Below are 27086 nucleotides of genomic sequence, written 5' to 3' on the forward strand. Positions count from 1 at the left end.
AGAGAAGAAAAGATGAAGGGGAAGGGGGAGAAAAAAATGCCAGAAGGGAACCAAGAGAAAGGGGGCACCGGAAGTAGACGGGGCAAAGGGCAAGCCAACTCGGGCGAACGAGTCAACACGCGAAGCGGCGGGAAGAATGTTTCGCCGCATCCAGAAGAGCTGGACGGGCGGGCAACCTCTCCCCTGGGGTTATAGGGGGGCGTGAATTGGAAGGAAGCCTTTGCCGAGGTGGTGAGGGAGCAGCTGCAGGCAATCAAGGCAGAGTTAAAAGCAGACGCAGAGGCCGCAGCACAGGCAGCAGTGACCAGGGCCATGTCAGGGGTGCAGCAGGTTTTGACCAGATTGGAGAAGAAAGTGGATGCCCAAGGGAAGATACTGGAAGCCCAGGGGGCAACCATTAAAGAGCTGGAGAAGGCAGCGACTGACGCGAGCGACCGGGGCATATCCCTGGAGAGGGGAATGGTGAAACTGAGTGCAACACAGGGGAGCCTGAAGGGCAGGGTAGACGACCAGGAGATCAGCTCGAGAAGGCAAAATATTAAGATAGTGGGCCTGCCAGAGGGGATAGAGGGTAGAAATCCCACAACATTCGTGGCTGCGATGCTGGGCTCCTTAGTGGGGCGGGAAACTTTTCCCACCCCACCGGAAATGGACAGAGCTCATCGGTCACTGCGCCCGAAGCCCAAGGAAGGGGAAAAACCGAGAGCAGTTATAGCCAGACTGCACCGGTACCGGGATAGGGAGACAATCCTGCGCTGGGCCAAGGAGAATAGAGCCTGCAATTGGGACGGGCACGCCATCCGAATCTACGAGGATTTTGGAGCGGACATAGCTAAGAGACGGGCGGAGTTCAACAGAGCGAAAGCAGCTCTCTATAAGAACAAAGTACGTTTTGGTATGCTGTACCCAGCAAAACTCTGGGTCACATACCAACACAAGGAATATTTCTTTACAGCCCCTGCCGAGGCGAATAGATTCGTCGAGGAGCACGGGCTGGAAAAAATAAATGGGAAGTAGGGACGAGGGGCCCATGGCAAGGAGATACGTCATGCCGACGGGGGGGTGGGGAGGGGCGAGGCAAAGCCAGCCCCCTCCCCCCTGGCAGGAACACCCAGAACGAAAAACAACCCAATGCCCAAGGGCCCGCTCCAGGTGGGAGGCCAGGCCCCGGCACGAGGGAACGGGAGTACTGGAGAGGGGAGAGGGGAAGCGGGACAGCAACCTCCGAGAGGGGAGCCACCGTGCTAGCAGGAAAGCTAGCGAAGGGGGCGCGCAACAGAGCAGGGCCGCAGCGCACCCCCAACAGGGGGGAAGGCGCCAGGCAGGGGAGGGGGGGGATCACCCATCAAAGGTGGGAGAGCAAATGGGGACAGGAATGGGGGAGAGAGGGGCAATGGAGGGGTATACAGGGGTATCCCCGAAAGGGATAGAGCGGGGGGGGGGGGGCACTCGGGGGGCGAAAGACCAGGGAGGGGAAATGCAGGGACGAAGGGACAAAAGAGGCCAGTAAGGGAATAGGGCCACAAAGTGCCACAGACAAGGGCTCGAAACAGGGAACTGCTGCAAGCACCCACCCAGTACGGTCTGTGGGTGAAGGGGCCCCCCGGAGTGCAGGGGACTACCCGCGTGGCGGACACACAGTGGACGGCCATGGCGGGTGTCCCCGGGACAAGGGGGAACCCCGGAGCGCAGGGACCCGACCGCATGGGGAGAGCAGTGATAGTGGACATCCTGGACGGCCCCCTAACAAAGGGAAACCCCAGAGGGCAGGGGCGCGTCCACCGGACAAATATGGTTAACCCCACAGAAGCAAGGGGGCAGAAGCCCCCCACCAGAATAGTCACCTGGAACGTAAGGGGACTTAACGGCCCAGTGAAGAGATCTAGAGTCCTCACCCACCTTAGAAACATGAGGGCCGACATAGTCTTCCTCCAAGAGACGCACTTGAGGGAGCAGGACCAACTGCGGGTAAGAAAGGGCTGGGTGGGACAAACCTATCATTCCTGTTATGGGGCAAGGGCCAGGGGGGTGGCGATCCTGATTGGCAAGAGGACAATGTTTAGGGCGACAAAGACGGTTACGGACCCAGGGGGACGGTATGTCATGGTCAGCGGGGCCCTGGATGGGGCGCCGGTAGTTCTAGTTAACGTGTACGCGCCCAACTGGGACGACACGAGCTTCATCCAAAAGACCATGGCAGAAATCCCGGACATAGCGACGCACCGACTAATCATGGGGGGGGACTTCAACTGTGTACAGGACCCAACGACGGACAGATCAAACCCCAGAATGGGGAGAACCTCAAACATGGTAAGGGAACTCAGCCACTATATGGAGCAGATGGGAGCAGTAGACCCCTGGAGATTCGCCCACCCGGGGGAGAAAGAATTCTCTTTCTTCTCCCCAGTACACAACGTGTACACCAGAATTAACTTCTTTGTGGTGGGGAAAACGGTGCTTCCAGAGATAGACAAGGTGGAATACTCCGCAATTGTGATATCAGACCACGCTCCACACTACATGGATGTGCGGCTAGAGACGGGAAGGGCCCAGCGCCCCAAATGGAGGTTGGACGGTGCCTTACTAGCTGACAAGGCCTTCAGCGAAAGGATAGCGCAGGCCATAGCGGAGTACACTGAGATCAACCAAAACGGGGAGGTCTCACCCTCCACGTTCTGGGAAGCGCTTAAGGCCGTACTAAGAGGGGAAATCATAGCCTACAAAGCGCAAAGAGATAGGGAGGAAAGGGTGGCTAGGCAGAAGCTGGTCGACTCCATACTGGAGGTAGACCATAAATACTCCGAGGCCCCGACTGTAGAACTCCTGGCGGAGAGAAAAAAATTACAAAGGAACTTTGACCTGCTCTCCACCAGGAAAGCAGTACACCAACTCCGCCAGGCACGCGGGGCCCTATACGAACACGGAGACAAAGCCAGCCGCCGGGCCCACCAGCTGAGAAAGCAGGCAGCCAGCAGAGAAATTGCGCAAATCAGAGATACCAGAGGCACGTTGGAAACAGAACCAGAGAGGATTAACAAAACCTTCAAGGCCTTCTACCAAGAGCTGTACACCTCAGAGCCCCCAACGGGGAAGGCTGGGATGAACCGGTTTCTTGACGGACTGAACATACCAGTTGTGGGAGAGGGCAGAAAACGGGATCTGGAAGCACCACTAGCACTGGGAGAGATCATGGAGAGCATTAGCTCCATGCAGGCGGGGAAGGCGCCGGGACCGGACGGATTCCCGGCGGACTTCTACAAAAAATTTGCGACAGCGCTGGCCCCGCACCTGCGGGAGATGTTCACAGACTCGCTAGCTAGGGGCACGTTGCCACCCACGTTAGCACAGGCCTCAATCTCGCTGATACCTAAGAAAGACAAAGACCCAACGGAATGTGGGTCATACAGACCCATATCTCTGCTGAATGCAGACGCCAAAATACTGGCCAAAATCCTAGCCAAAAGGCTAGAAGACTGTGTACCTGAGGTGGTCACAGAGGACCAGACGGGCTTTGTCAAAGGTAGACAGCTGACCGCGAACATCAGGCGCCTGCTGAACGTGATAATGACCCCCTCCGGGGAGAGAACACAAGAGGTGATTGTCTCCCTGGACGCAGAAAAGGCCTTCGACAGAGTCGAGTGGAAATACCTCATAGAGGTACTGGAGCGGTTCGGGCTTGGAACAGGGTTCACCGCTTGGGTAAAGCTCCTGTACAACGCTCCCATGGCGAGTGTACAGACCAACAATACCAACTCCCAATACTTCCAGCTGCACAGGGGCACCAGACAAGGATGCCCACTGTCCCCGCTGCTGTTCGCACTAGCAATTGAACCGCTAGCAATCGCGCTCAGGGCAGCAAAAAATTGGAGGGGGATCCGAAGGGGAGGTAGAGAGCACAGAGTCTCACTCTATGCGGATGATCTGCTCCTCTATATCTCGGACCCACAAAGCAGCATGGACGGAATCATCGCGCTCCTGAAAGAGTTTGGAGCCTTCTCGGGCTACAAACTCAACATGAGCAAAAGTGAGATCTTCCCAGTACACCCGCAAGGGGGGGGGGGGGGGGGCAGCACTAAAGGGGCGGCCGTTCAAACAAGCCCGAAATAAATTCCGCTACCTGGGGATCCAAATAGCCCATGACTGGAAAGGGATCCACAAATGGAACCTCACCAGCCTGACGGAGGAAGTTAAAAAGGACCTGCAAAGATGGAACACACTCCCGCTCTCCCTCGCGGGGAGAGTTCAGACGATCAAAATGAACGTACTGCCCAGGTTCCTCTTCCTGTTTAGATCCATTCCGATCTACATCCCCAAGGCCTTTTTCAAAGCGCTGGACAAACTCATCATGGCGTTCGTATGGGGGGGTAAAAATGCTAGGATCCCAAAGAAGGTCTTACAAAAAACAAAAACCAGGGGAGGGTTAGCCCTCCCGAATCTACAATTCTACCACTGGGCAGCAACAGCCGAGCGAGTAAGAGGATGGATCCAGGAGCCAGAAGCTGAGTGGGTGCGTGCGGAGGAGGCCTCCTGCATGGGAACCTCCCTCCGGGCCCTCGCCACGGCAGCACTCCCATCCCCACCCAAAAAACACTCCAGCAGCCCAGTGGTGACAGCCACCCTCCAATCCTGGAACCAACTGCGGCAGCAACTTGGCCTGACCAAAATGTCGAACAGGGCTCCCATCTGCAACAACCATAGGTTCAAACCAGCACTGACCGACGCCACCTTCAAAAGGTGGAGGCAGGACGGGGGGACACTGACAGTCAGACACCTATACACGGACGACAGGATCGCAACACTGGACGAACTGACAGAGAAATTTCAGCTAGCTGGGGGGAACGAGCTACGGTACCTGCAGCTCAAAAACTTCCTACGAAAGGAGACAAGGACGTACCCACAACCGCCACGACAGACACTACTGGAAGACCTACTGGACGCAAGTATCCTAGAGAAAGGGAACTGTAGTGACATGTATGACCGACTGGTAGATAGGGACGACACCGTACTGGACGCAACAAGGAGGAAATGGGAGGACGACCTGGGGATGGAGATCGGGTGGGGACTCTGGAGCGAAGCACTGCATAGGGTCAACTCCACCTCCACGTGCGCAAGGCTCAGCCTGACGCAACTAAAAGTGGTACATAGAGCCCACTTAACAAGAACCCGTATGAGTAGGTTCTTCCCGGAGGTGGAAGACAGATGTGAACGGTGCCAAAGAGGCCCGGCCAACCACGCCCACATGTTCTGGTCTTGCCCCAGACTCGTGGAGTACTGGACAGCCTTCTTCGAGGTAATGTCCAAAGTGGTGGGAGTGAGGGTGGAGCCATGCCCGATAGTGGCGGTCTTCGGGGTTTCAGAACAGCCAGATCTATTCCTGGGGAGGAGGGCGGATGCCCTTGCCTTTGCCTCCCTGATCGCCCGCCGTAGAATCCTGTTTGGCTGGCGGTCAGCGGCACCGCCCAGAGCTGCGGACTGGCTGTCCGACCTCTCGGAATCTCTCCAAATGGAGAAAATCAAATTTGCCATCCGAGTGTCGGACGACGGCTTCCACAGAACGTGGGAGCCATTCATGCAACTGTTCCGGGACCTATTTGTGGCCAATGTACAAGAGGAAGAATAGTCGGGGGAAGGTAGCGGGAGGGGGGGGGGCTACAGGTTCGTTACGGGGGTTCGATGGCTAGCTAAGGCCCAAAACCAAACTAAATAAACATGTTGAGGGGGGGGGGGGGGGCGCAGTTACTACTACGAAGATGCTTACCTGTAAATATGTATGTTAATTTTTGCGTGTTTGTCTTTTTTTTTGTTTTTTTTTGTTTTTTTTTTCTTTCTCCTAACAATTTGTAATTTGTTCAATATAAAATATGAAAACTGAATAAAAACATTTATAAAAAAAAAACAACTCCCATGTTGTTAATTCTGGAAGTCTGCAAAATATTCAAATCTCTGTGGACCACATGGCAGGCTGATAGTTTTTAATACCATCCAGACCTGGTACCATATAATTTTCTTGTTGAATGGCCTGATTTATATTACAAGAACACTTGTCGCTAAAACTATAAACAATTTATTAACATTAACTGTGAGTCAACTATATACAAAACAACAGATAAATAACAGTATTTACATACACAGGCAACCTCTCTCTTCCATCTCTCCAGTCAATCTGAGGTCACCTGACTCTAACATTCACTTATATACTAATGAGACTCCTAGTGGTCAGCCGGTGAATTACAACACAACCATGATATCACCACGCTCATGTATTCAAAACAGGCTGATACTTCCAAGCAAAAATATTTACTGAAGGTATTAAAAGACACAAAGGGCATTAAATTGACAATGTTAATCGTATAATTATGTAATAAGTAATTTTTGGATTTAATTTTATTAATATAATTTTTGGGGCCAATACATAGTTTAATTAGTGAGAATCGCACAGGAGTTGAAGATAAACTGCAGAAAACATTTTAGGCAAGGGGCTAGAGTTTGCTTCCTCGCAGGACCGCAGTAGTAAAAAAGTCAGTTGAAACCAGCATTTTAAAAAAGGCTGTCCCACAGCAATGATACGCTGCGGGTGGTCCCCTGAACCAGGTGAATGCGGGACTTCCACCCTTCAGGGATAGAAAGTCCTGCCCTGGAGAGCTGCTGGTCAGCCTGTTTGGCTGGCGGCCAAGTTGTCCCCAGGAAGAATTTTCTGGATGCCAGACTGAGAGGAGTTGGGCCTTTTCAGGCAGGATGGGATTGCGGACCCAGGGAGGGGGGGGGGGGGGGGGGAAGGTGGGTTGTTAAGGTGCAGTGGGGGTTGGGATGTCACAGTTTCGAGGCCATGTGATTAGGCACGGTGGGGGGGGGGCGGCAACATCTTGGGGGTGCCCCAATGACACAGGACATCCCCATAATCGGTGAAAAACAGCCTTCCCACTCTCCTCCATCGTCCACCACCCATCGTATTGTGGCAGCAGAGTCAGAAATAGGCCCTTAATTGACTTTTAATTTGCAAGTTAAGCATCTCATTAGGTCTAAGGGCGGGTTGGCTAACAGGTCACTTACCTGCACATCATATTATGGGGTTCAGCTCAGGGTGGAGGGTTAAACAGTAAGCTAGCCACCAACCCCGTTTTTGCATGCCCCTGTTTCAAACCTGCTTGACAGATGTGGAAGCCGTAAAATTCAGCTCAGTGTGTGGGCACCAGGTTTCCATGTTGTGCTTTCACAATGTCAAGTTTACATAGGCAAAATCCATTACAAATCAAGGTACAGGATTCTAATGGGAAAACGGAGGACAAAAAGTTGTGAAATTGAGCACTTGCAGACAGCAAGTGCACAAACATCATTTTTTCAAACCATAAATTCAGTACAGTGAATGTGAAATGCAGCATGGTGGCAGTTAGCACTTATGCCTCGCAGTGCAAAGGACCCGGGCTCAGTTCCGGCCTTGGGTCTGTGTGGAGTTTATACATTCTCGCCGTGCCTGTGTGGGTTTCCTCTGGGTGCACTGGTTTCCTCCCACAGTCCAAAGATGTGCAGATTAGGCGTATTGGCCATGATCCATGTACTGTATCAAAAAGCCAAATGTTAAAGCTTTAATCACCTTACCCATGTTTTGTTGACATGTAGAAAAGATGAATTATACTGCAGTAATAATTAGGTTGGGTTGCTGCTGTGAACTTAAATTACATATTGACATGACCTTAAAATGTAATAATATTTAATTTCTAGATTAATGCTGCTCAGAGTAAAGTAAAATCATAAATCTAACCATGAAGAGGAATACACAAGGTCATTTATCATCGGGCTAAATGTTATGCACCCCGCCATGCATTTGAGGCAATGGAGGGGGGCATATAAATTAGGACACGTGGCTAGTCCATCGCCGCCTTCCCACCCCTGAGCGTTCCTCCATAATATAGCGGGCAGGTAAGATATCATCCAGCCCATCCATACTTAGGCATGTTAAGACTGTTAAGTGACCAATTAAAGTCCAACCTTCAGCTCCGTTGCCACAATATGAGGGGGCAGAGGAACGTGGGACTGCATTTTCTCCAACTCTGGTGAAAAGGCAGGAAGAAAGGGTGGATAGCTCCTTTGGGTTGTGCCCCATGCCCATCAGGGCTCCACCCCAAGATGTTACCTTTACCCTTTGTGCTTTCTTCCACTGGCCTCTAAAACCTGCCTCCCACCCCAGCCCCTCTCCTTAAGGTTCCCAACCTCTCCTCACCAGAAAATGCCCAACTACCGTTAGACTGGCATCCATGACACTTCTTCCTGGGAGCCCCCTTGTATTCCCAAGAGCACCAGAACCAATCAGATTAGTCTGCAGCTTTTGAGGGCAGGTCTTCCTGTTTCTGAAGGGCAGAGTCCAGCACTAACCTCGTGAAAGCTGTTTGGCTCATGCCTGACTTTAATGCCTTGACATCCGCCCTAGAGTTTGGTGCGCTGAATTGAACACAATGGCCGGGATTCTCCGATCCGAGTTCACCCCACCACCACTGCCAGCGAGAGCAGAGAATTTGCCGCTCAGCCAAAACTCCATTCACTGCAGCGGGACCAGAGATTTCCGCTGCCGTGAACCGATGGAGAATTCTGGTCAACACTTCAGCAAAGGTCAAGCCAATGTTTTATAACTGTTTCGCACAACCTTCTTGCTTTTGTACTCAATGCCTCTATTAATAAAGTCAATGTGAAAATACATATTCACAATATCACCTACTCTACCCTCATCAAACCTCTCCATTTACTTCATCAAATAACTCAATCCACTTAGTCAAAACATATTTGAATTTATCTGTGTTGACTTTCATTCATTAGCCCATATTTTTCCAAATGTTAGTTAGGTTTGTCCAGGATCTGGAGTACTGTGTATGGTTTTGGCCTCCTTACTTAAGAAAGAATATAATTACAGTGGAAGCAATTCAGACAAGGTTCACTCAATTTATTCCTGGGATGAATGGATTATCTTTTGAGGAAAGGTTGAGCAGGTTGGTCATATACCCATTGGGGTTTAGAAGAGTGAGAGGTGATCTCACTGAAGAATTGAGGCCAGGATTTCACGGCCCCATCACAACGTTTCTCCACCCTGGAGAATGTGGTGGACATTTAAATTTCTGTTTATTTCAGCAGGACCGTAATATCCCACTGGGCGGGATGGGCCATAAAATGCTGGCCTAATACCCTGAGGGGACTTGACAGGGTGGATGCTGAGAGGACGGTACGGCTTATAGAGAGGTCTAGAACTAGGACACACAGTTTAAATTTAGGGGTCTCCCATTTAAGACTGAGATTAGGAGATTATTTTTCTTTCAAGAGGGTCGTCAGTCTGAGGAGTTCTCTTCTACTAGAGAAGTGGAGGCTGCGTCATTGAATATATTCAAGGCTGAGTTAGATAGAGTTTTGGTCGACAAGGGAGTCGAGGATCATGGGGGCAGACAGGAAAGTGAACTTGGGGCCTCAATCAGATCAACCATGATTTTATTCGATTATGAGCAGGCTTGAGGGGCTTGATGGCATACACCTGCTCCAAACCCTTGTGTTCTTGAGGATTATTGCCTCAAAATGTTTCCACCAGTGACACTAGATGAACTGACCTGTATTTGTCGGATTTATCCTGGCACCATTCCCATAGTTGAGGAGGATTGGAGAATTGTGACAAGTTCCTCTGAAATTTCCACCCATGCTTCCTGCATAACCTAGAATGCATCTATCTGGTACTGGTTACTTTTCCAACTTGAGCAGAGATATATCAATTATAGATCACACTGCTTCCATTGATACAAGCACTGGGCTTTGTTTAATGATGACTGTCAGCAGGTTTACAGCAGGGATTATTTAATAGGGTATGAAGGTATCAACTGGGGACCCCACTATATTCCCAACTGCAAGTCTATGGCAGGAAGTATGTTGGACGGACTTCCTCTCCGGATGGTAATAGAGGCTCTTATGTGGGCAATGACTACCAACTTAAGGGGCTCATCTCCATATCATTGGTATGCAAGCAACACCAGGCAAGGGATTCACCATGTGTCTTCTTGTCACCTTTGCTTCTGGGCTCCCAGGGCGGGTTCGTTCATTCAAAGGCACAATGCCTGAGTAAGGGACTTGGCATTGTGAAGTGGGGTTGGGGAAGCAGACTGACATCAACCCCTTCCTTGCTTTGGACACACTTCAACCTTCCTCCCTGCTTTCCTGTAACTCCAATCTGGCAACCCCCATCTTGCCCTCACCTTTAGGCTTGGGTCCCTCATTGATCCTGGGCCTCTGGTGGATGCATTGCCAGCAGCTACCTTTGTGGCACTGACTGCAATAGCGACCTGCTAACCTCTGATTAGCTGGAGCTCAGGGGGTGGGATTTCCTCAACCAGTTCCCTAACTCCAGGGAAGATCTGACAGTGGCCACTTACGCCCCTGCTAGACACTTAATATTCGCCAATGTAGGATTTGCTGGGCTCTGACCAGCCCTTCAGCCAGCAGGTAAGACAAATTCTGTCCAATGTGTCAGTTCTTTAGATCTGTATGGAACAGATTTAAATGCAGTGTTCAGCAGTGTTTAATTTTTGAGATTGAGGGTTCTTTACAAGTGTGTAAGAGCCCAAAGTTCTGTTTCCAATTGATTGACATTGGAATGTTAATTAAGTGCCTGATTTTTGACTTTATGTAGTGGTTATCAATTATCCCCGATGAAATAATCAGATCAATATGGCATGTCAAGTTTAAATTCTGGCATAATCATTTATTTACATTTGTCTTTTCCCTCTAGGTATGACATGCCAAGCAAGGACCTCATACACAGAAGATGAAGTTCTTTGGGGTAACCGTTTTTTCCCAGTTATTTCTCTGGAAGAAGGATTCTTCAAAGTAGACTACTCACAATTTCATGCAACTTTCGAAATTCCGACACCACCATACAGTGTAAAAGAACAAGAGGAAATGTTGTTCATGACCTCTCCTTTGATGGCCCCAGCGGTTAATAACAGCAGGGGCACTATGCCAGATAGAAATGATTCTATGGACTGCTTCGATAGTCTTGATGATATAAGTACCAGGATACCACTGAAACTGCAGAAGATTACAGGGAGGGAAAACCTACCAAAAAAATTACTAAGAATGAGTTCTACCACCTCAGAAAAAATGTACAGTATGGGAGATCTGCCAATGAAGCTTCAACGAATCAGCTCAGTTCCTGGAAATTCTGAGGAAAAACTGGTGCCAAAGACCAGTAAGGTGAACTGTGACCTAATGAGTAAATCTGTGGCAGAGCTGCCACCAAAGCTACAGAGATTAGCAGGTGGTTCAAGGATTGAGGGAAACCTTCCTCCCAAACTGAGGAAAATGAATTCCGAGCGTTTTACGTAACTTCAGGAACTTTTTGATGGACACTAAAATCTAATTTTTGATCAAACACAATTCTACTGTAATTTTCAAAGATTAATGGGACAAATATACTGCATTTAATATCTACAAAATAGGGCAAAGTTTCATTAGCACTACATGCATTCTGAGATGTTAATTTACCAGCTGTAGTGAAATGTAATGTTTATTGCTTTGATACAAGACCTCAGCCATTTTAAAATCATTGTAATATTACCATCGACTAGCATGTAGTATCACAAATAGCATGCAATAATGATGTGCAGCTCTTGCATATAGTTTTATAGCATGATTCACATTAAATTTTTATTTATTCAGTAGTAGCAAAAAATATATATAAAGAGGTTTTGCTCTGCCTCATAAAATGTATTACAGAATAGGATCTTAAAGTCCAGCAGAATGTGTTCCTAAAGGAGAGTAGATATTTTTTGAGGATTGATTTCACGCTTTAAATTACAATTAAGATGATTATTATCTTCAATACTTATGTATGTCAAATTATAATATGTTCTCTTTAAACTAGTCCTTTTCAATGCATGTTTTGCTTACAAAATTAGAGAAGGCTATAGGCAATACAGAGCATACAGAGCTCTTATCAGAAAGTTTTAGCCTTAAATAATCTGATATCTTCCTGTTTTGTGTTTTATTGGCCTCACTTTTTTTTTGCTTTGTTTTAAAATATTGCTTTTTGGAGTGTACGCAGACAGTGAAGGTGGTGGTGCTGGCAGCAGTAAGGATGAGGGAATGGAAAAGATGTATTATGGTAACAAGACTGCACAGCAGGTCTGTGTTTAATCATCTCGAATAACACTTTTACTTCAGCCTGCGTCATATTATGAACTGTATAAAGTCAAACATGTTACCAATCTAGGAGCATCTTCAGGCATGCAGACTTTATGTGTATAAACATTAGTTTATTTGAATTACTAAAGGAATATGGAATACTTGTATTTATTCCTACTGCAGCCTCAGTTTTTAGCTGAAACTATATTAAATTTTTCAACTGTTTATGCTGTTTCATTTTTACAGACTCCAGTGTCCTTTGTCAATAATGTATGATAGCTTTTGCATCAGACTTTTGTTAAAATATATTTTAAAGTCTTTAGCTACTATGCAAAATAGTGAAACTAGTTTCAATAACACTAATGTATATGAATGTTGTTATCTAAGTACTCTTCTTTTGCTTCCATCAAAGATGGATTGTCTTTTGTCCAGAACAGGGAAGACATTTTGTTTTAATCACCTGTGTCTTTTTTTCCCTCCTCCAATATTAACTATTCCCATAATACCCCTTTTACTTTCCAGTTTCCCAAAATTGTTGTAATCCATTACAGTTGCACAATGATAATAGATTATTTACTGAGATTGTAATTTTAGATTTAAGGTAGATCAATGACATGAGGCCTAAAGAACTGTTTTTCATTATCAAACGAGGCCTCCAGAATGACAGTGATCACATTTTGTGATGTATTATGTTCAATCCCTGTAGCAAGGTAAGTGATGTGTGGATTTCAAATAATTTTACTTAGGTGGAACCCCTTTTGTGAGTTAAGAAATTGGGTTGCCACTGAAAACTATTTTAGTGTTAATATGAACACAAAAGGTCAATCTACCTGGGGAATGGTACATTTTACAAAGTAAGTTTCTAAATGGAAGTTTATACAATGATGTGCTTATAGGTAAATTTATACTTCTCTAACAAATGCTTGAAGTTGCACTAAGAATCGCTGCTTATTGAGTTATTTTGTTTTACAAGTAAAGGTGGTTGCTGCAAAAATATCTGTCCAGGAATAGGCAGTGTAAAAGCAAGTGGAGCAGATACTTTAGAGAGACAGATAAGTTAAAATAGAGCTTAGTCTGCTCACAAAACCTGAAATATTCAGTAGGAGATGAGAAAAAAAGGTTTTGAGGGTCCTGGCAGTCAAATTCTAGGTTAAATCTTCAACCTGCCAGGAAGGATGAACGCATACATATTGGCTTTCATTTGTAGGAATAAAGCTACTTGTTTTCTGTCACTGTCATGTTCAACTATTAACCATCATGATCACATAACAGCATTGCTTACTATTTCCAATACAATTCTGTCATTTGTTTCCTTCCCTAAAGAGTCAGTCACCATTATGAAAAATGAAAATCGCTTATTGTCACGAGTCGGCTTCAAATGAAGTTACTGTGAAAAGTCCCTAGTCGCCACATTCCGGCGTCTGTTCAGGGAGGCTGTTATGGGAATTGAACCGTGCTGCTGGCTTGTCTTGGTCTGCCTTCAAAGCCAGCGATTAGCCCAGTGAGCTAAACAGCCCCATTAGCACCACTTACTAAAACATATCTCTTGGTACAAATAACTGATCCATTTTGCCATTTTGGATGCTACGATAACCATGCTTTGGGGGTAATTTTGACTTTGGATGAAGTATAAAACAAGTGATAATAGCTCAGTCTCAAATTAAACATGTCTCCTAATAGTAGTTTCCATTTAAGCCAATGGAAATCGGGAAAAGTGATTAACTGGTATAGGCAATATCACTTGTTTGAAACTATCATCCATTGTCAAAATTGCTTCCTTTGTGTTTGAGCCTGGATGGTGAGTGTTGGCAGGATTTCCAACCAGGATGTCCACACATACACTTTCTGGGAGAGGTCATTGTATAGGTACAATAGCCTTGATTCATGTCCCCGTCCAATGCTGCCTTGACTAAAATCAAATTGTAGGATCACCCTAATTTATGTTCTGCCTTCATTCAATGAGAAAGGTAATTCTGTTTCTCTTTGTGGTAATTTAGTTAAAGTACAAAAAAATCACTGACAGAACTCATCTGGATTAATCATTGAGTCAAATAATGAAAATAATCAAATTAACAACACATTTGAAGCTAGTTATTCACTGGACATTGTTTTACATCTGGCGTGAATGCTGTCCTTTTAGGATATCAGCTGAACTGAACAACTCTAATTGAACAAAATATTTTGTCCAGGTGCACTCTTGCACTCATATAACTTTGAAATCTGTTGTTAGGCAATTTGGACATTCTGAATTCTCCCTCTGTGTACCCGAACAGGCGCCGGAATGTGGTGACTAGGGGCTTTTCACAGTAACTTCATTGCAGTGTGAATGCAAGCCTACTTTTGACAATAAAGATTATATATCCCAGAATTTCTGCCGGTGTTCTTCTAATTTCCTGCTGAAGTTCCAACGGGAGACCAGCAAAGACCCGATGAAACATGGAAATGCCTATTTGAAATTGTTTCCGCAACTTCCTTAGGGCTCCACAAGTCATAACTGAAAAATGTCAGGGACTTTCCTTCAGTGCTCTCTCTAGCTCCTCATCATTTGTGCTGTACATTTCTGGGTCATGGTTCCTTGCCTATCCTCATTTAATTATCAGTCATGGAACCCTACCCAATATTCCCTAACTCTTGAGTCTCAAAATTTTGTTCCATGTTTTCCTGTTCTGAGTTTGGTCTCCTACTGGTATTCTCCAGATACAGAATTAAGTTCACACCTGGTCCTTGCTTCCTGCCTTGCATTCTCCATCTCCATGCCTTTTCGGTTTCATGCCCGTAACAGTTGCACCTCTGGAAAATACCAACCATTAAAAGATGAACGAAAAAGAGCTACCGTCCTTGATTGCTTCAAATGGATATCATAACAATCAGACAAATCAGACTTTCACAAATCATCTAAGCAGATTAGACTATATTTATACTATTTTAATTCAACTCACACAAATAGTTGGGTTAATTAACACATCCTAGGCTAATGCCCAGGTACATCAATGGAACTGACTGTTCAAACAAAAATATTCAAAAATCAACATATTAAATATATTTAATGTGATACACCTTTGTGTATTAAAAATCTATTTCTTGCAAAATGTTTTATCAGCAATGAATTTCATCAAAGATATTGCACAAAAACTTTTTTTTTTCAGTTGTTGCTCCATTCAGTTTTAAATATACACCTGTGTCTAATCCTGTGACTATGCTATCAGATATTCTGTGAATAAAGTGTACATTTATAACATTTGCTATTTATATACTGTTCTTATTTCTTGAATCTTCTTTGTTGGAATTTAATTTTCATTGGTGTAAACCTCTAACCAGGATAACTGACAAACAGTAAACTTGACTTAACGACAGAGGTGGCACAGTGGCTAGCACTGCTGCCTCACAGCACCAGGGACCCAGGTTTGACAAAGAGGCATCCAGACTCGATACGTCAGCTCCCTTCTTTCTCCACAGATGCTGTCAGACTTGCTGTGTTTGTCCAATATTTTCTGTTTTCGTTTCAGATTCCAGCATTTGCAGTAATTTGCTTTTACCAAGGTTCAATGCTGGCCCCGGGTGACTGACTGTGTAGAGCTTGCACTTTCTCCCTCCTCTGTGTGGATTTCCTCCGGGTGCCCTGTTTCCTTCCACAGTCCAAAGATGTGCAGGCTAGGTGGATTGGCCATGCTAAATTTCCTCTTAGTGTCCAGTTATGAGCCATGATGTGGGGATGCGGGCATTGGGCTGGGGTGAGCACAGTAAGAAGTCTTACAACACCAGGTTAAAGTCCAACATGTTTGCTTCAAACAATAGCTTTCGGAGCATTGCTTCTTCCTCAGGTGAATGTTATGAGCAGGTTAGGTACGGCTGCGGGCAAAGGGTGTGGGAGTGGGCATAGGTAGGGTGCTCGTTTAGAGGGTCAGTGTAGACTTGATGAGCCGAATGGTCTCCTTCTAAACTGTAGGAATTCTATGAAATTAAAAATATTTATACTTTCTCAATGGGATGTTAATTTATGCTGACTGATACTTTTTGATGGGTTAAGATATTGTAAACACATTGGGCTGGATTCTCCGATTTTGCGGCTAAGTGCCGAAGCCGGCATAGGAACCATGGCGTTTTATGACGCCAAAATCAGCGCCGAACCCTCACCGATCTTGGGACCGATGAGAGGCGAGCAGCAGCGGCGGGTAAACACCCAGCTCCCGCGTCAGAAACGGCTGGGTCGGTGGGCACGCATGCGCACGGCAACAACCTGCAGTGGTCACGCCATACAACATGGCATTGGCTGTGCGCAGACCCGAACTGCCAAGTATTTCCCCTTGGCCACCCCCCACCAATCCCCCAGCCCTTGCGGAAGCCCCCTCCAGCCAGAACCACGACTCCCGGCCGACTGTGGCGGCGCTGTACTCAGTCCGCGGCTGCCATGCTGGGTTCCCGACCACTGAGACCACACATCAACCACGGTCGGGAACTCAGCCCCTCGGGAGGATGGGCTTCCAATGATGCGCCAACGCCTCTCCAACGGCATGCGACGTGCAATGCGATGATGCCATTTTGGAGGGGGTGGAGAATAGGAAACTAGGGTCAAACCGGCGCCACCCCCGATTTGAATGTCAGAAGGGATGCTCCACCCAATCGGCGATTATGATATCGAGGTCGGGCAACGGAGAATACTGCCCATTGGTTTCACACATGTTGGGCAGATTTGCAGATCAATAAGATGTGAACTGTGGCCTTAGAGGTGCGAGAATGCTTACAAATGTTTGCTTTCTCAAGTCAGAAATAAAAATGTATTACTTCCCATTCAGTACTTCTGAAGTGAATTGAAGATGCAAGGTTTCAAAGAACCCAACTAAGCCAATTTATTACAAACTAAATTAATTTAATAACCTTTTGTCTAATTCAAATAAGGCATAATGCCTGGACCTTTTGCCTGCTCTCTGCTTATGAGTATTTAGTTGATAATTGCCAAAGCTGTAAAATGCAACTCTTATTATGTTGAGTATTAACGTTGGCAGCAGCTTGCACATTGAAGCAGGAACACTGCAGCATTTCGGATTCCCCACTCCCTGTCCTGTCCCCAGTGGTGGGCAGCAGGCAGAACAGGGCCATGCCAGCTGGGACACCTGAGCAGCAGCCGGACCCATCCAGGCCTGATCGCACCTGAAGACGACTGCCAATGGGTGATAGCTTCCGTCTGCTGTTGAGTAAAGATTCAAGAGTTCTGCTCCTTTTCACAAACACCCTTTATTTTTCCTTGAACACACTCTGTACAAAACTCTATCACCACATTACATGCTCACAATGACCAGCTGCAGCCTCTTTACATATCAGCATCAATTATTGGATACTTAACATCAATGAAACATCTAATTGGAATATCTCTTAACCCATTCCTTAATAGTCTCACCATCCTTGGAGAAAAAAAATAATTTGGTGAAAACAAAATTACAAGAAATTCAAAAACACACGCAAATTCCACCCCCTTTTTTATTTTTGTTTTTGGAAGGAAACAAAAAACCCAAAACAGTCACAGAAACAGGCACCGTTCATTAACAATATTCAAAAGTTTCTGTGAACTACCTCCTTTTCATAAAACAATTGGACAATTAATAGCTACTGTTGACCCATTTAATTTTTGCTATCTCCCCTCTGTCCAACATCTGTTTCAAACCTGCGATGTCTATCCTTAACCTTATCTCATTCACACTTTTTGTAGAGTGCACATTTTCCCACAGGGATTTATTGTCAACGTGACACTCGATGGGTATGTTACCCAAATCCCCTAATCCCAAAATGTCTGTCAGTATCTCAGATATATAAAAGGCCATATCGACCGCCTCTACAAGGCTTAACATCTCAGCAGCCAAAGTGCTTTTGACCACTCTCCTAATTTTCTTTGTTTCCCACACAAGAGGGCAACATTTTCCATTGTTCCCCAAAAGGAAAATTATAAAACTTGTGCTTGAAACTCCATCACATAAATTTTTTTTTTAATAAACAATTTTATTGAGGTAGTTTTTGGCTTTGTAAACAGTTACAGACATCAACAGAAAGAAAGCAAAAAAGGCAAAAATGTGCAAATATCCACGTACATTCAATACTTAAATCGTAGCATACTGCACAAGCCACTCCTCTCCCACCGGTACTACCCACCATTTTATCCCTCCTACTCTACTCTACTATACCCCCCCCCCCTCATGTACCCATGTACAGATCCCCTCAAGGCGAACTTAATTTTTTCCATACCCAGGAAACTCGACATGTCCGCTAGCCACAACTCAGTCTTTGGGGGCTTTGGGTCCCTCCACGCCAATAGTATTCGTCGGTGGGCTATCAGGGAAGCAAAGGCCAAAACATCAGCCTCTTTCTCCCACTGGACTCCCGGGTCTTCCGAAACCCCAAAAATTGCCATCCCTGGACCAACCGCCACCCTTGTTTTTAGCACCCGGGATATGACACCCGCAAATCCCTCCCAGTACCCCCTGAGCTTAGGGCATGCCCAAAACATGTGAACGTGGTTCGCTGGTCCTCCCGCGCACCTAGTGCATTTGTCCTCTATCCCAAAGAATTTGCTCATCCGAGCCACCGTCTTGTGGGCCCGGTGAACGACCTGAAATTGAATCAGCCCGAGCCTGGCTCCGTCACATAAATTTATGAGTTTCAAGTGCTTAAGACCACCTAAAACTTGGAACCTCAAAACACACTCCTACATTTTTAATTTGACCAACACTTTATTTGCTCTCATTAGGTCTTCCACTTTAAGAACATTCATTTTTATACTCAACTCTATGACATCTAAACTAACGTCCGGTCTCATCGGTTTACCTAACCAATTCAGTTGCTCATTTAAACTACGCAGTTGCTCTTTTCCCATTTTGAAACCACTGCGTCTTTTTGTGAAAACCAACCACCGTTAATTGCTATTGGGCTGATGATTTCCAAATAAGATTGCTGATGTAAAGTTGGACCTAACTTAGTCTGTCCGATTTCCAGTCCAATATATTTAAATGCACCGGAAGCCTGACTTCCAACCCTGAATTCTTTCATCAACCCAGAGATTACAATAGCTTCGAAATCACTAGTCCCATCCCAAAAAAATCATCGACACGCATCATAAAGATGCCGGAAAGGTTTCCTTTATGCTGCCAGTAAAACATTGCCGGATCCGCTTTCAACTGGCAACAGCCTAACTTTAACAAAACTGACCTTACTGAAAAATACCAGACTCTAGACTCATCATTTAATCCATATACACATTTTCTCAACTTCCAGAGTACCCCTTCTGTGTTAGCTGCCTCTTTAGGAGGACGGAGAATAATGTCTCTCTGAAGCTGATGCCCCTGCAAAAAGGCAGCTTTTATATTTATAGATTTACATTTCCATGCCTTTGTGGCTAATAGAGCCAAGAAGATCTTTAAAATAACCTCTCTTGCCGTAGGTGAATCTACCCTTAAATCGTGATCTTCTAAGTTTTCTTCAAATCCCCTTGCCACAAGCCTGGCATTTGCCTTATAAGTTCCATCCGGAAGAACCTTTTCCGTGCAAATCCATTTGTGGAATAGAACTCTTTGTCCCCTATCCGGTACTTCCGTGTATACCCCAAATTCACTCCAACTACGCAGTTCTTGCTGTTTGGCATTTTTGATAACTTTTTCCTCTAATTTATTGGAAGCCACCAAAATCTCATGTGCATGTGGGCTTCTACTCCTAGTAATACTCGTAGTCTTACCCATGTTCCGAGACCTTGACAAATTATGTATCTCGTTCTGTACTGCTACTGCTTGATCTTTCCATTCTGCTGTGGGATGTCCTTTCAATAGTTCTAGACCTCTTCCTGCGCACCTCTTCATTATCCGATGTACTATCTGCACTGGCACTGCATTTCTGTGCCCTCCATTTTTGAACTACTTGTTCCCAATCCATTGTCTTGACATGCTCCCCTGAATGCTGTACATCCAACCAGTATTTATACTTTCCAGTGGCCTTCTCTGCTCTATTAATAACAGTTGCATCCTTCCATTGACTAGACCCTTCAGGCAAGTATCTCACTTTTGTTCTAACTTTTGGCAGTTGTCCTTTTGGAAAAGTGGCCTGTTCTAATTCATCAGAAGTATTGTGTTCCTCTACAGAAACCCTGTCTTTATCAGTTAACTGATCCTCATAATTCTGTAACATGTGCGTACCAAATTACCCTGGTTCCTCATCCCGTGACAGCCTCACCGAACAGGCGCCGGAATGTGGTGACTAGGGGCTTTTCACAGTAACTTCATTTGAAGCCTACTCGTGACAATAAGCGATTTTCAATTTTTTCATTTCATCATGTCTGCTCTGTCTAAATTGGAAAATTTGTAATCTGCACCCATTATCCTTGATGAATATACCCTAATAGTCTGATTGCCATGTTGCAAAACAATTGTTTTGTCATCTATGCCTATGATCTTCCCTGGGCCTTTCCATTCATTACAATTGTCTCTCTTATAGTATACTATGTTTCCTTGCTGAAAAACGGTATTCAATGGCTGCATATTATGCCTTAAAGCTCTGTGAATTCTGTCAGAGATTTCTGCTTCCAAAAAGGCTTTTCTACTGCTATGTAATGCATTTAAATGCTCAGCAAAGGCAGAGCTAATTGTGGTCCCTTCCCAAGCTGGAGGGCTGGTCATCCAAAATGAACGGAATTTTTGGATTTCTACCAAATACTAATTGATAGGGACTATAGCCCCCAACCATCTGTGATGAATTCTTTGCATATACCACCCATGTTAAAGCTGAATTAACTTGCAATTAGGTCTATCTGCCAAACTTTTCCGGAGCATGTCATATATAACAGCATGGCTTCTTTCATACACACCATTACTAAATGGACTTTCTGCAGCCGTATTCATAACTGTGATATTCACATATCCCTAAACTCAACATTAGCAAATTAGCCCCCGTTGTCTGTAAGCAATTTTGCCGATGGGACTATTCCTGTCCCAATCCATTTTTTCCACAATTTGATCCAAAATTACTCTCTTTTCTTTACTTTGTACAGTAGTTCATTGACTAAATCTGGTTGCTAAATCTATAAAATGCAAAATAAATATATTGTTGGCTTTATCCCAGATCTTAAGGCCCATGGTCACAATGCCGTTAAAATCCCTGGCCAAAGGTAGGGTTACTATCGGTCATGACGGTGTCCTTCTCTACATCCTACAAACCTCACAGCGAGCACTAACCTGTTCTATCAGCTTAGTATAGTCTTCATCCCTTATCCCAGCATCCTTTAATAAATTTTTCAGCCTCCATGGAGATGGATGTGCAAATTGCCTGTGCAGTTTTAATACAACAAGCTTATTATCAGCTAAAGTCCCATTTCCAGTTGCCAATAACACATCCTTAACAACTGCACCTGAAATATTATTTGCCAGTGATGGAATACAATTGTGTCCCAATTGTGTAAATTGTAAGTCCACCTTGATTCCAAAAACTGTTCCTTATCCTGTTCCACATCCAGTTTCATGTATGCTTTCTTCATCGATGGTCTGCTCGGAAGCAAAGGTATCTTACTTGATACAACATCTGTGCTAATGGAATGATTCACTCCGGCAATATTGCAAGGGATCAACATTCTTTTCAGTAACTTCAGAGTATTATCCTTCCCAAAACTAAAACTTGTGGAACTTCCAAATTCCTTCATCTTGTTACGATTTTCAGCATTCAAATATTCCAGTTAACATTTTAACCAGTCAATTCCACACACAGTAGATGTGCAGCCACTGTGCAATACAGCACAATTGAAGGATTCTGCAACCAACACTCTCATTACTGGAATAAAACTGCTCATTAATAGGACAATGCCTTCTTTCTGGGCACTATTTGTTTCCTCTTCCAACTCTTCCATGTCATGTGTAGCTTCAAACACTCCATTATAATGTGCTGGACAGTTGAAAGCATAATGGTATGGAGAGTCACACCGAAAACATCGATTTATCATACCCCGGCATTTCTGGGGTTCATTTTCCTATTCCCATTCTCCATGTCCCTCCTCCTGTTATAGGTTTTATATGGGTTTCTGTCCTCATAATTTCCAAGTCCCGATTTCCTTCCATACTCTCGTAACATGTTTGTAGCTGCATAATCTCACCATCATGTCAGTAATGCATCTTCCATAGTCTGCTTTATTTACAACTGACACATTTTTGTCGCAAGACCTATAGGAATTGAATGTTTCCCCAGAAACTTCTTTAAGGCTTCTATCATCTGATCGAATAGTATCATTGTCTGCAAACTTAACTCCTGTCAAAACTAGGAGCCTATCCCTATTGGTCCCTCTCGCACAGTCCAGTAACTTTAACGCTTATACGGACTGTGGAAATTCCAAGCGGTGTTTGTGCAGCCTTTTATATAGTCTGCTAAATTCAATTATATAGACCTCAATAGAGATATCCACTGTTGTTCGGAATCTATCAAATTCTGACCAGGCTTCATATGCACTTAACAAATCATCCTTTTGCTAAATCTTATCCATAAAACACAATAGAATCTCCAGACCTTCTTCTGGGTCTAACTCTTCCAATTCCAGCTCAGAAAACACTTTGTCCCGGATTTTACTCTCATAAGGTAGAGAAGGAGCCAATGCCATACCTTGTTTCCTCTTTCCCAAAGCAGTTACTTTCATCCACATAACAACTGCACTTCTCCATTGGTCGTACAATACCATTTCAGAAAATAATGGTGGTTAGTTATATCTTTATTCTAGGTTCAGCCACATATTTTTTTTTCTTTCCTTCACACTCGCTCCTTGGTTGATGCAGAATATTCTTTTTCTTCTGGAAAAGTATATTTCAACCCTTTACATTTGCACCACAACAATCCTCTGCTACCACTGTTAGCTTCCATCTACTGTTGAGTAAAGATTCAAGAGTTCTGCTTCTTTTCACAAACACCCTTTATTTTTCCTTGAACACACTCTGCACAAAACTCTATCACCATATCACATGCTCACAATGACCACCTGCAGCCTCTTTACATATCAGTGTCAATTATTGGATACTTAACATCAATGAGACATCTAATTGGAATGTCTCTGAACCCATTCCTTAACAACGGTGACCCAGGTCACAGGGTGGGAATCACAGCCGGCCACCTCCACTCCTGAAGTACTGTCTGGGGATCCACCTAGACGTGGCAAAAGGGCCTGTCAGGCCAGAAAAGTAGACACCAGCTAAGTTGGCACCATTGCAGGGCACAGTTTAGCGAAAGGGGCGAGGGTGTAAACCTGTACATATGTTGTCACATTAAACATGATGTGGAGATGCCGGCGTTGGACTGGGGTGAGCACGGTAAGAAGTCTTACAACACCAGGTTAAAGTCCAACAAGTTTGTTTCAAACATGAGCTTTCGGAGCACTGCTCCTTCCTCAGATTCACCTGAGGAAGGAGCAGTGCTCTGATAGCTCGTGTTTGAAACAAACCTGTTGGACTTTAACCTGGTGTTGTAAGACGTCACATTAAACACCTGCGCACAATGTTGCAACATGCCTCAGTGCTCTGTCAGAAGGGTGTTAGGGGTGGGCTGGTATGGGCTGGCCGCAGAGGGGGCGTGGAGAGTAGGGGGAATGGACGAACATTGGGGTTTTTCTTAGCTCAGGGACTGCAGTTCAGCCAGCGTACACCAATCCTGTGTTCCACTCCCATCCACAACCCACCCCCCCCCCCCCTCCCCCCGCTGTCCCCACTTCCGCCACCCTAGGGGACTCAATGGGACCGTGTGATGGAATGGACAGCTTGCAGGCAGGAATAACCAAATGAATGGTGGAAAGTGCTCCTGCGGGCAGGTGGCAGAAGTTGGCAAAGAACGAGGAGCACCAGAGCTGATCGCAGAGTGGGTTGTCATCATCCTCCATCCCATGGTCCAGACCCTCTGTTGCTGCCAACACAGGGCTTGCAGCCCATATTGCGGTAGGTATGCTTCCCAGAGTGGGTTGCAGGTGGGAGGCAGGAGGTGGGTGGGGTGGGATGCAATGTCCGTGCCCCTGGCCAGACCCCCTAGTCTGGGGCACATGTGTAGCCTCATCCTTGGCCTCCCCTGGCATCCTCATTGGAAGAAGCTTGCCATTCATCCTCCTCCTCTAGCACACCACCCCTCTGCTGCGCGATGCAGACATCCCTTCCAGCGCCATACTGGAAGGCCCCTCCAAAGCAGTGCAGGCTCTTGAACCTAATTTACAGGATGCCTGAGCACCGCTCAATCATTTCTCTGGTCTCTGCATGGGCGTCATTGTAGCGGGTCTCGGCGTCGTACTGTGGCCTCCGGATAGGTACGATCAGCAGCGATCACAGCAGATAACCTTGTCACCCGCCATCCTGGGGTGCGCCTCAAAGAGGCCAGTAGCCATCGAGTGTGCCACGATGAAGGTGTCACGCACACTTCCTGGGCATCGGGTGCAAACATGCATGATGCACTGTTCCACTGGTTGAGAGGGGGGTGGGGGAGTGGTAGGGTGGAGGGTGGGGTGCAGGGGTGTTAGTGGTTGTGTGGGGGCATCCGTAGGGCCAGTGCACTCTGCACAACCAGGGACCAAGGTGGGTGGTCAGTTAGGTGCACAACAAGATGGCTGCCTGGCAGGCCGTGGCAATGGTGATTCGTACCTCGACATCGTCCCAGTCCTGTGGGGGATCACCCCAGGCTCATGGCACGTCCATCCTTCACCTTCTCCCACACCTCACATCTCAACCAGACCGGCTAGTGTCTGGACCGACAGCCCATGGTGCCGCCACTCCTTGTTCGACCTCCTCTCTCTCACTCATCAGCCACGGCGCCTGTTTCTTGATTTTTAAAAACACAAGTGTATCGGGAATTTCGCCCAGAGGAGGCGGAGAATCGCGCAGGCCTCGGAGAATACCGGGGTGGGCCCACTAATGATATGCAAATGCCGTTTACAGTCCGCGCAGAGTGGAATGCATTGACGCCGCTGTCGAGGCACCGGAGAATTGTGATTTGGCATGAATTGCGATTTGTCCCCGCCATGATTTCGGCATCAAAACCAATTCTCTGTCCAATCATGTTTTGCGTTTCCAACGTCAGCCGACCGGAGAATCCTGCCTGCTTTGTTACAAAAACACAAGTTTCCCTTCAGCAAACTGGACGTCTCCATTCTCAAAAACTTAATTTGTTCATTTTCTAATAATGCCAGCCTTGATTACAAATTTGTATCTGCTGTCGATGCATCTTCAATCATTCAGATAACAAGCACTGAGTAGCTTAATTTCATGCAGTTTAAGATCATAAGAAAAAAGAGCTAGAGCCCTTTGAACCTGCTCCGCATTCAACAAAATATTGACTGATCTTCTACCTTGTCTCACAATCCCACACTATCCCATATCCCTTAATTCCCTCAGTACCCAAATAATTATTTACCTCAGTATTGCATATTGTCAATGACTGAACAAGACGGGATTCTCTCTGGACCGAGGCCAAAATTGGGAAAGGCGATTGAGCGGTAAAATCGGTTATGAAGCCAAGATTCCGGCGCCCGCCAATTTTTATTCCCGGCGCCGCAAAAGCGCCGCAATGCATTCTACACTGGGGGAGAGGGGGCATGCTGGGACAGGGGCTACAGTGCAGACCAGGTCTACCGTGTAGCCTGGTGGGCCAGTTGGGTATGGGGGTATGCATCATGCTAACATGTCTGCTTTTCACCCCTTGCAGACAATGGACTTTGGAATTCAACCAGGAATAGCGGCCTTCTTCCTAATCGCCGCAGTCCTGGCGGTGCACTGAGGCTGTATGAGCTGGAGCTGCTCAAGGAGGACACTGTAGCAGTGAAGCCTGCCCTAGAGGAACAGGAGGCAGCCGGTGAGGATCGGGAGTTGACCACCCAACAGACGAGGTGGAGGTGGGAAGGAGGTGCCACATGAGGCCGTCTGTGTACCGGCAGTGCCTATCATTTGAGGACCTGCTGGACTGGCCGAAGACTCCGGCTGAGCAGGGGGACCGTGCGCAATATCTGCCAGATCATGGAACAGCTGGCACCACGGGGGAATGGGGACGACACCTGCTCCCGATGGCCGTCAATGGACGGTCGCCCTGAATGTTCACGCAACGGGGGGACACCATGCCACCTATATTACCCAAACAGCTGCCGGGTCCATCCAAGCTCAGCTGCCTGTAGAAGACACCTGCTAAAGAGGACCCAGGTCACAGTGCGGAAATCGCAGCAGCCCACCTCCACTCCTGATGTACTGCCTGGGTGTCCACCGAAGCATAGTGTTAGGGCCTGTGAGGTCAGAAAAGTAGACACTAATAGGCGCCGAGTGGATACCTGTCCGGAATCTCACAGAGCTCATTGCACAGGTGCATCTGCGCCATCACAGAGGCCCTAAATGCCCGGTCACCACAATACATCAAATTCCAGGATTTAAATGTTTCAGGCAGGATAGAGGGGGATGTAAAAGGGGTGGCGGAGTTGCGCTATTGGTTAGGGAGAATATCACAGCTGTACTGCGGGAGGACACCTCAGAGGGCAGCGAGGCAAGATGGGTAGAGATCAGGAATAAGAAGGGTGCAGTCACAATGTTGGGGGTTTACTACAGGCCACCCAACAGCCAGTGGGAGATAGACGAGCAGATAGGTAGACAGATTTTGGAAAGGAGTAAAAGCAACAGGGCTGTTGCAATGGGAGACTTTAACTTCCCCAATATTGACTGGGACTCACTTAGTGTGAGGGGCTTGGATGGGGCAGAGTTTGTAAGGAGCATCCAGGAGGGCTTCTTAAAGATATTATGTAGATAGTCCAACTAGGGAAGGGGCTATACTGGACCTGGTATTGGGGAATGAGCCCGGCCAGGTGGTAGAAGTTTCAGTAGGGGAGCATTTCAGAAACAGTGACCATAATTCAGTAAGTTTTAAAGTTCTGGTGGACAAGGATAAGAGTGGTCCTCGGATGAATGTGCTAAATTGGCAGAAGG

At 46.3% G+C, this 27086-nt stretch overlaps 1 protein-coding gene across 2 annotated transcripts in view; it reads left to right on the forward strand.

The window, feature by feature from the left end:
• The window catches only part of kcnj3a (potassium inwardly rectifying channel subfamily J member 3a), a 348840-nt gene extending 333452 nt beyond the window's left edge, over positions 1 to 15388 (forward strand). The window contains exon 3 of one of the 2 annotated variants that reach the window (XM_038789563.1): positions 10754 to 15388. In XM_038789563.1, coding sequence (XP_038645491.1) covers positions 10754 to 11349 — 596 coding nt within the window. In that variant the 3' untranslated portion in view covers positions 11350 to 15388. The remainder of the gene's footprint in view (positions 1 to 10753) is intronic. The other variant, XM_038789567.1, reaches the window with a different exon arrangement.
• Positions 15389 to 27086: the final 11698 nt, after the last annotated feature.

This window comes from Scyliorhinus canicula, chromosome 2 (assembly GCF_902713615.1).
Source record: "Scyliorhinus canicula chromosome 2, sScyCan1.1, whole genome shotgun sequence".
Taxonomy (NCBI): Eukaryota; Metazoa; Chordata; class Chondrichthyes; order Carcharhiniformes; family Scyliorhinidae; genus Scyliorhinus; species Scyliorhinus canicula.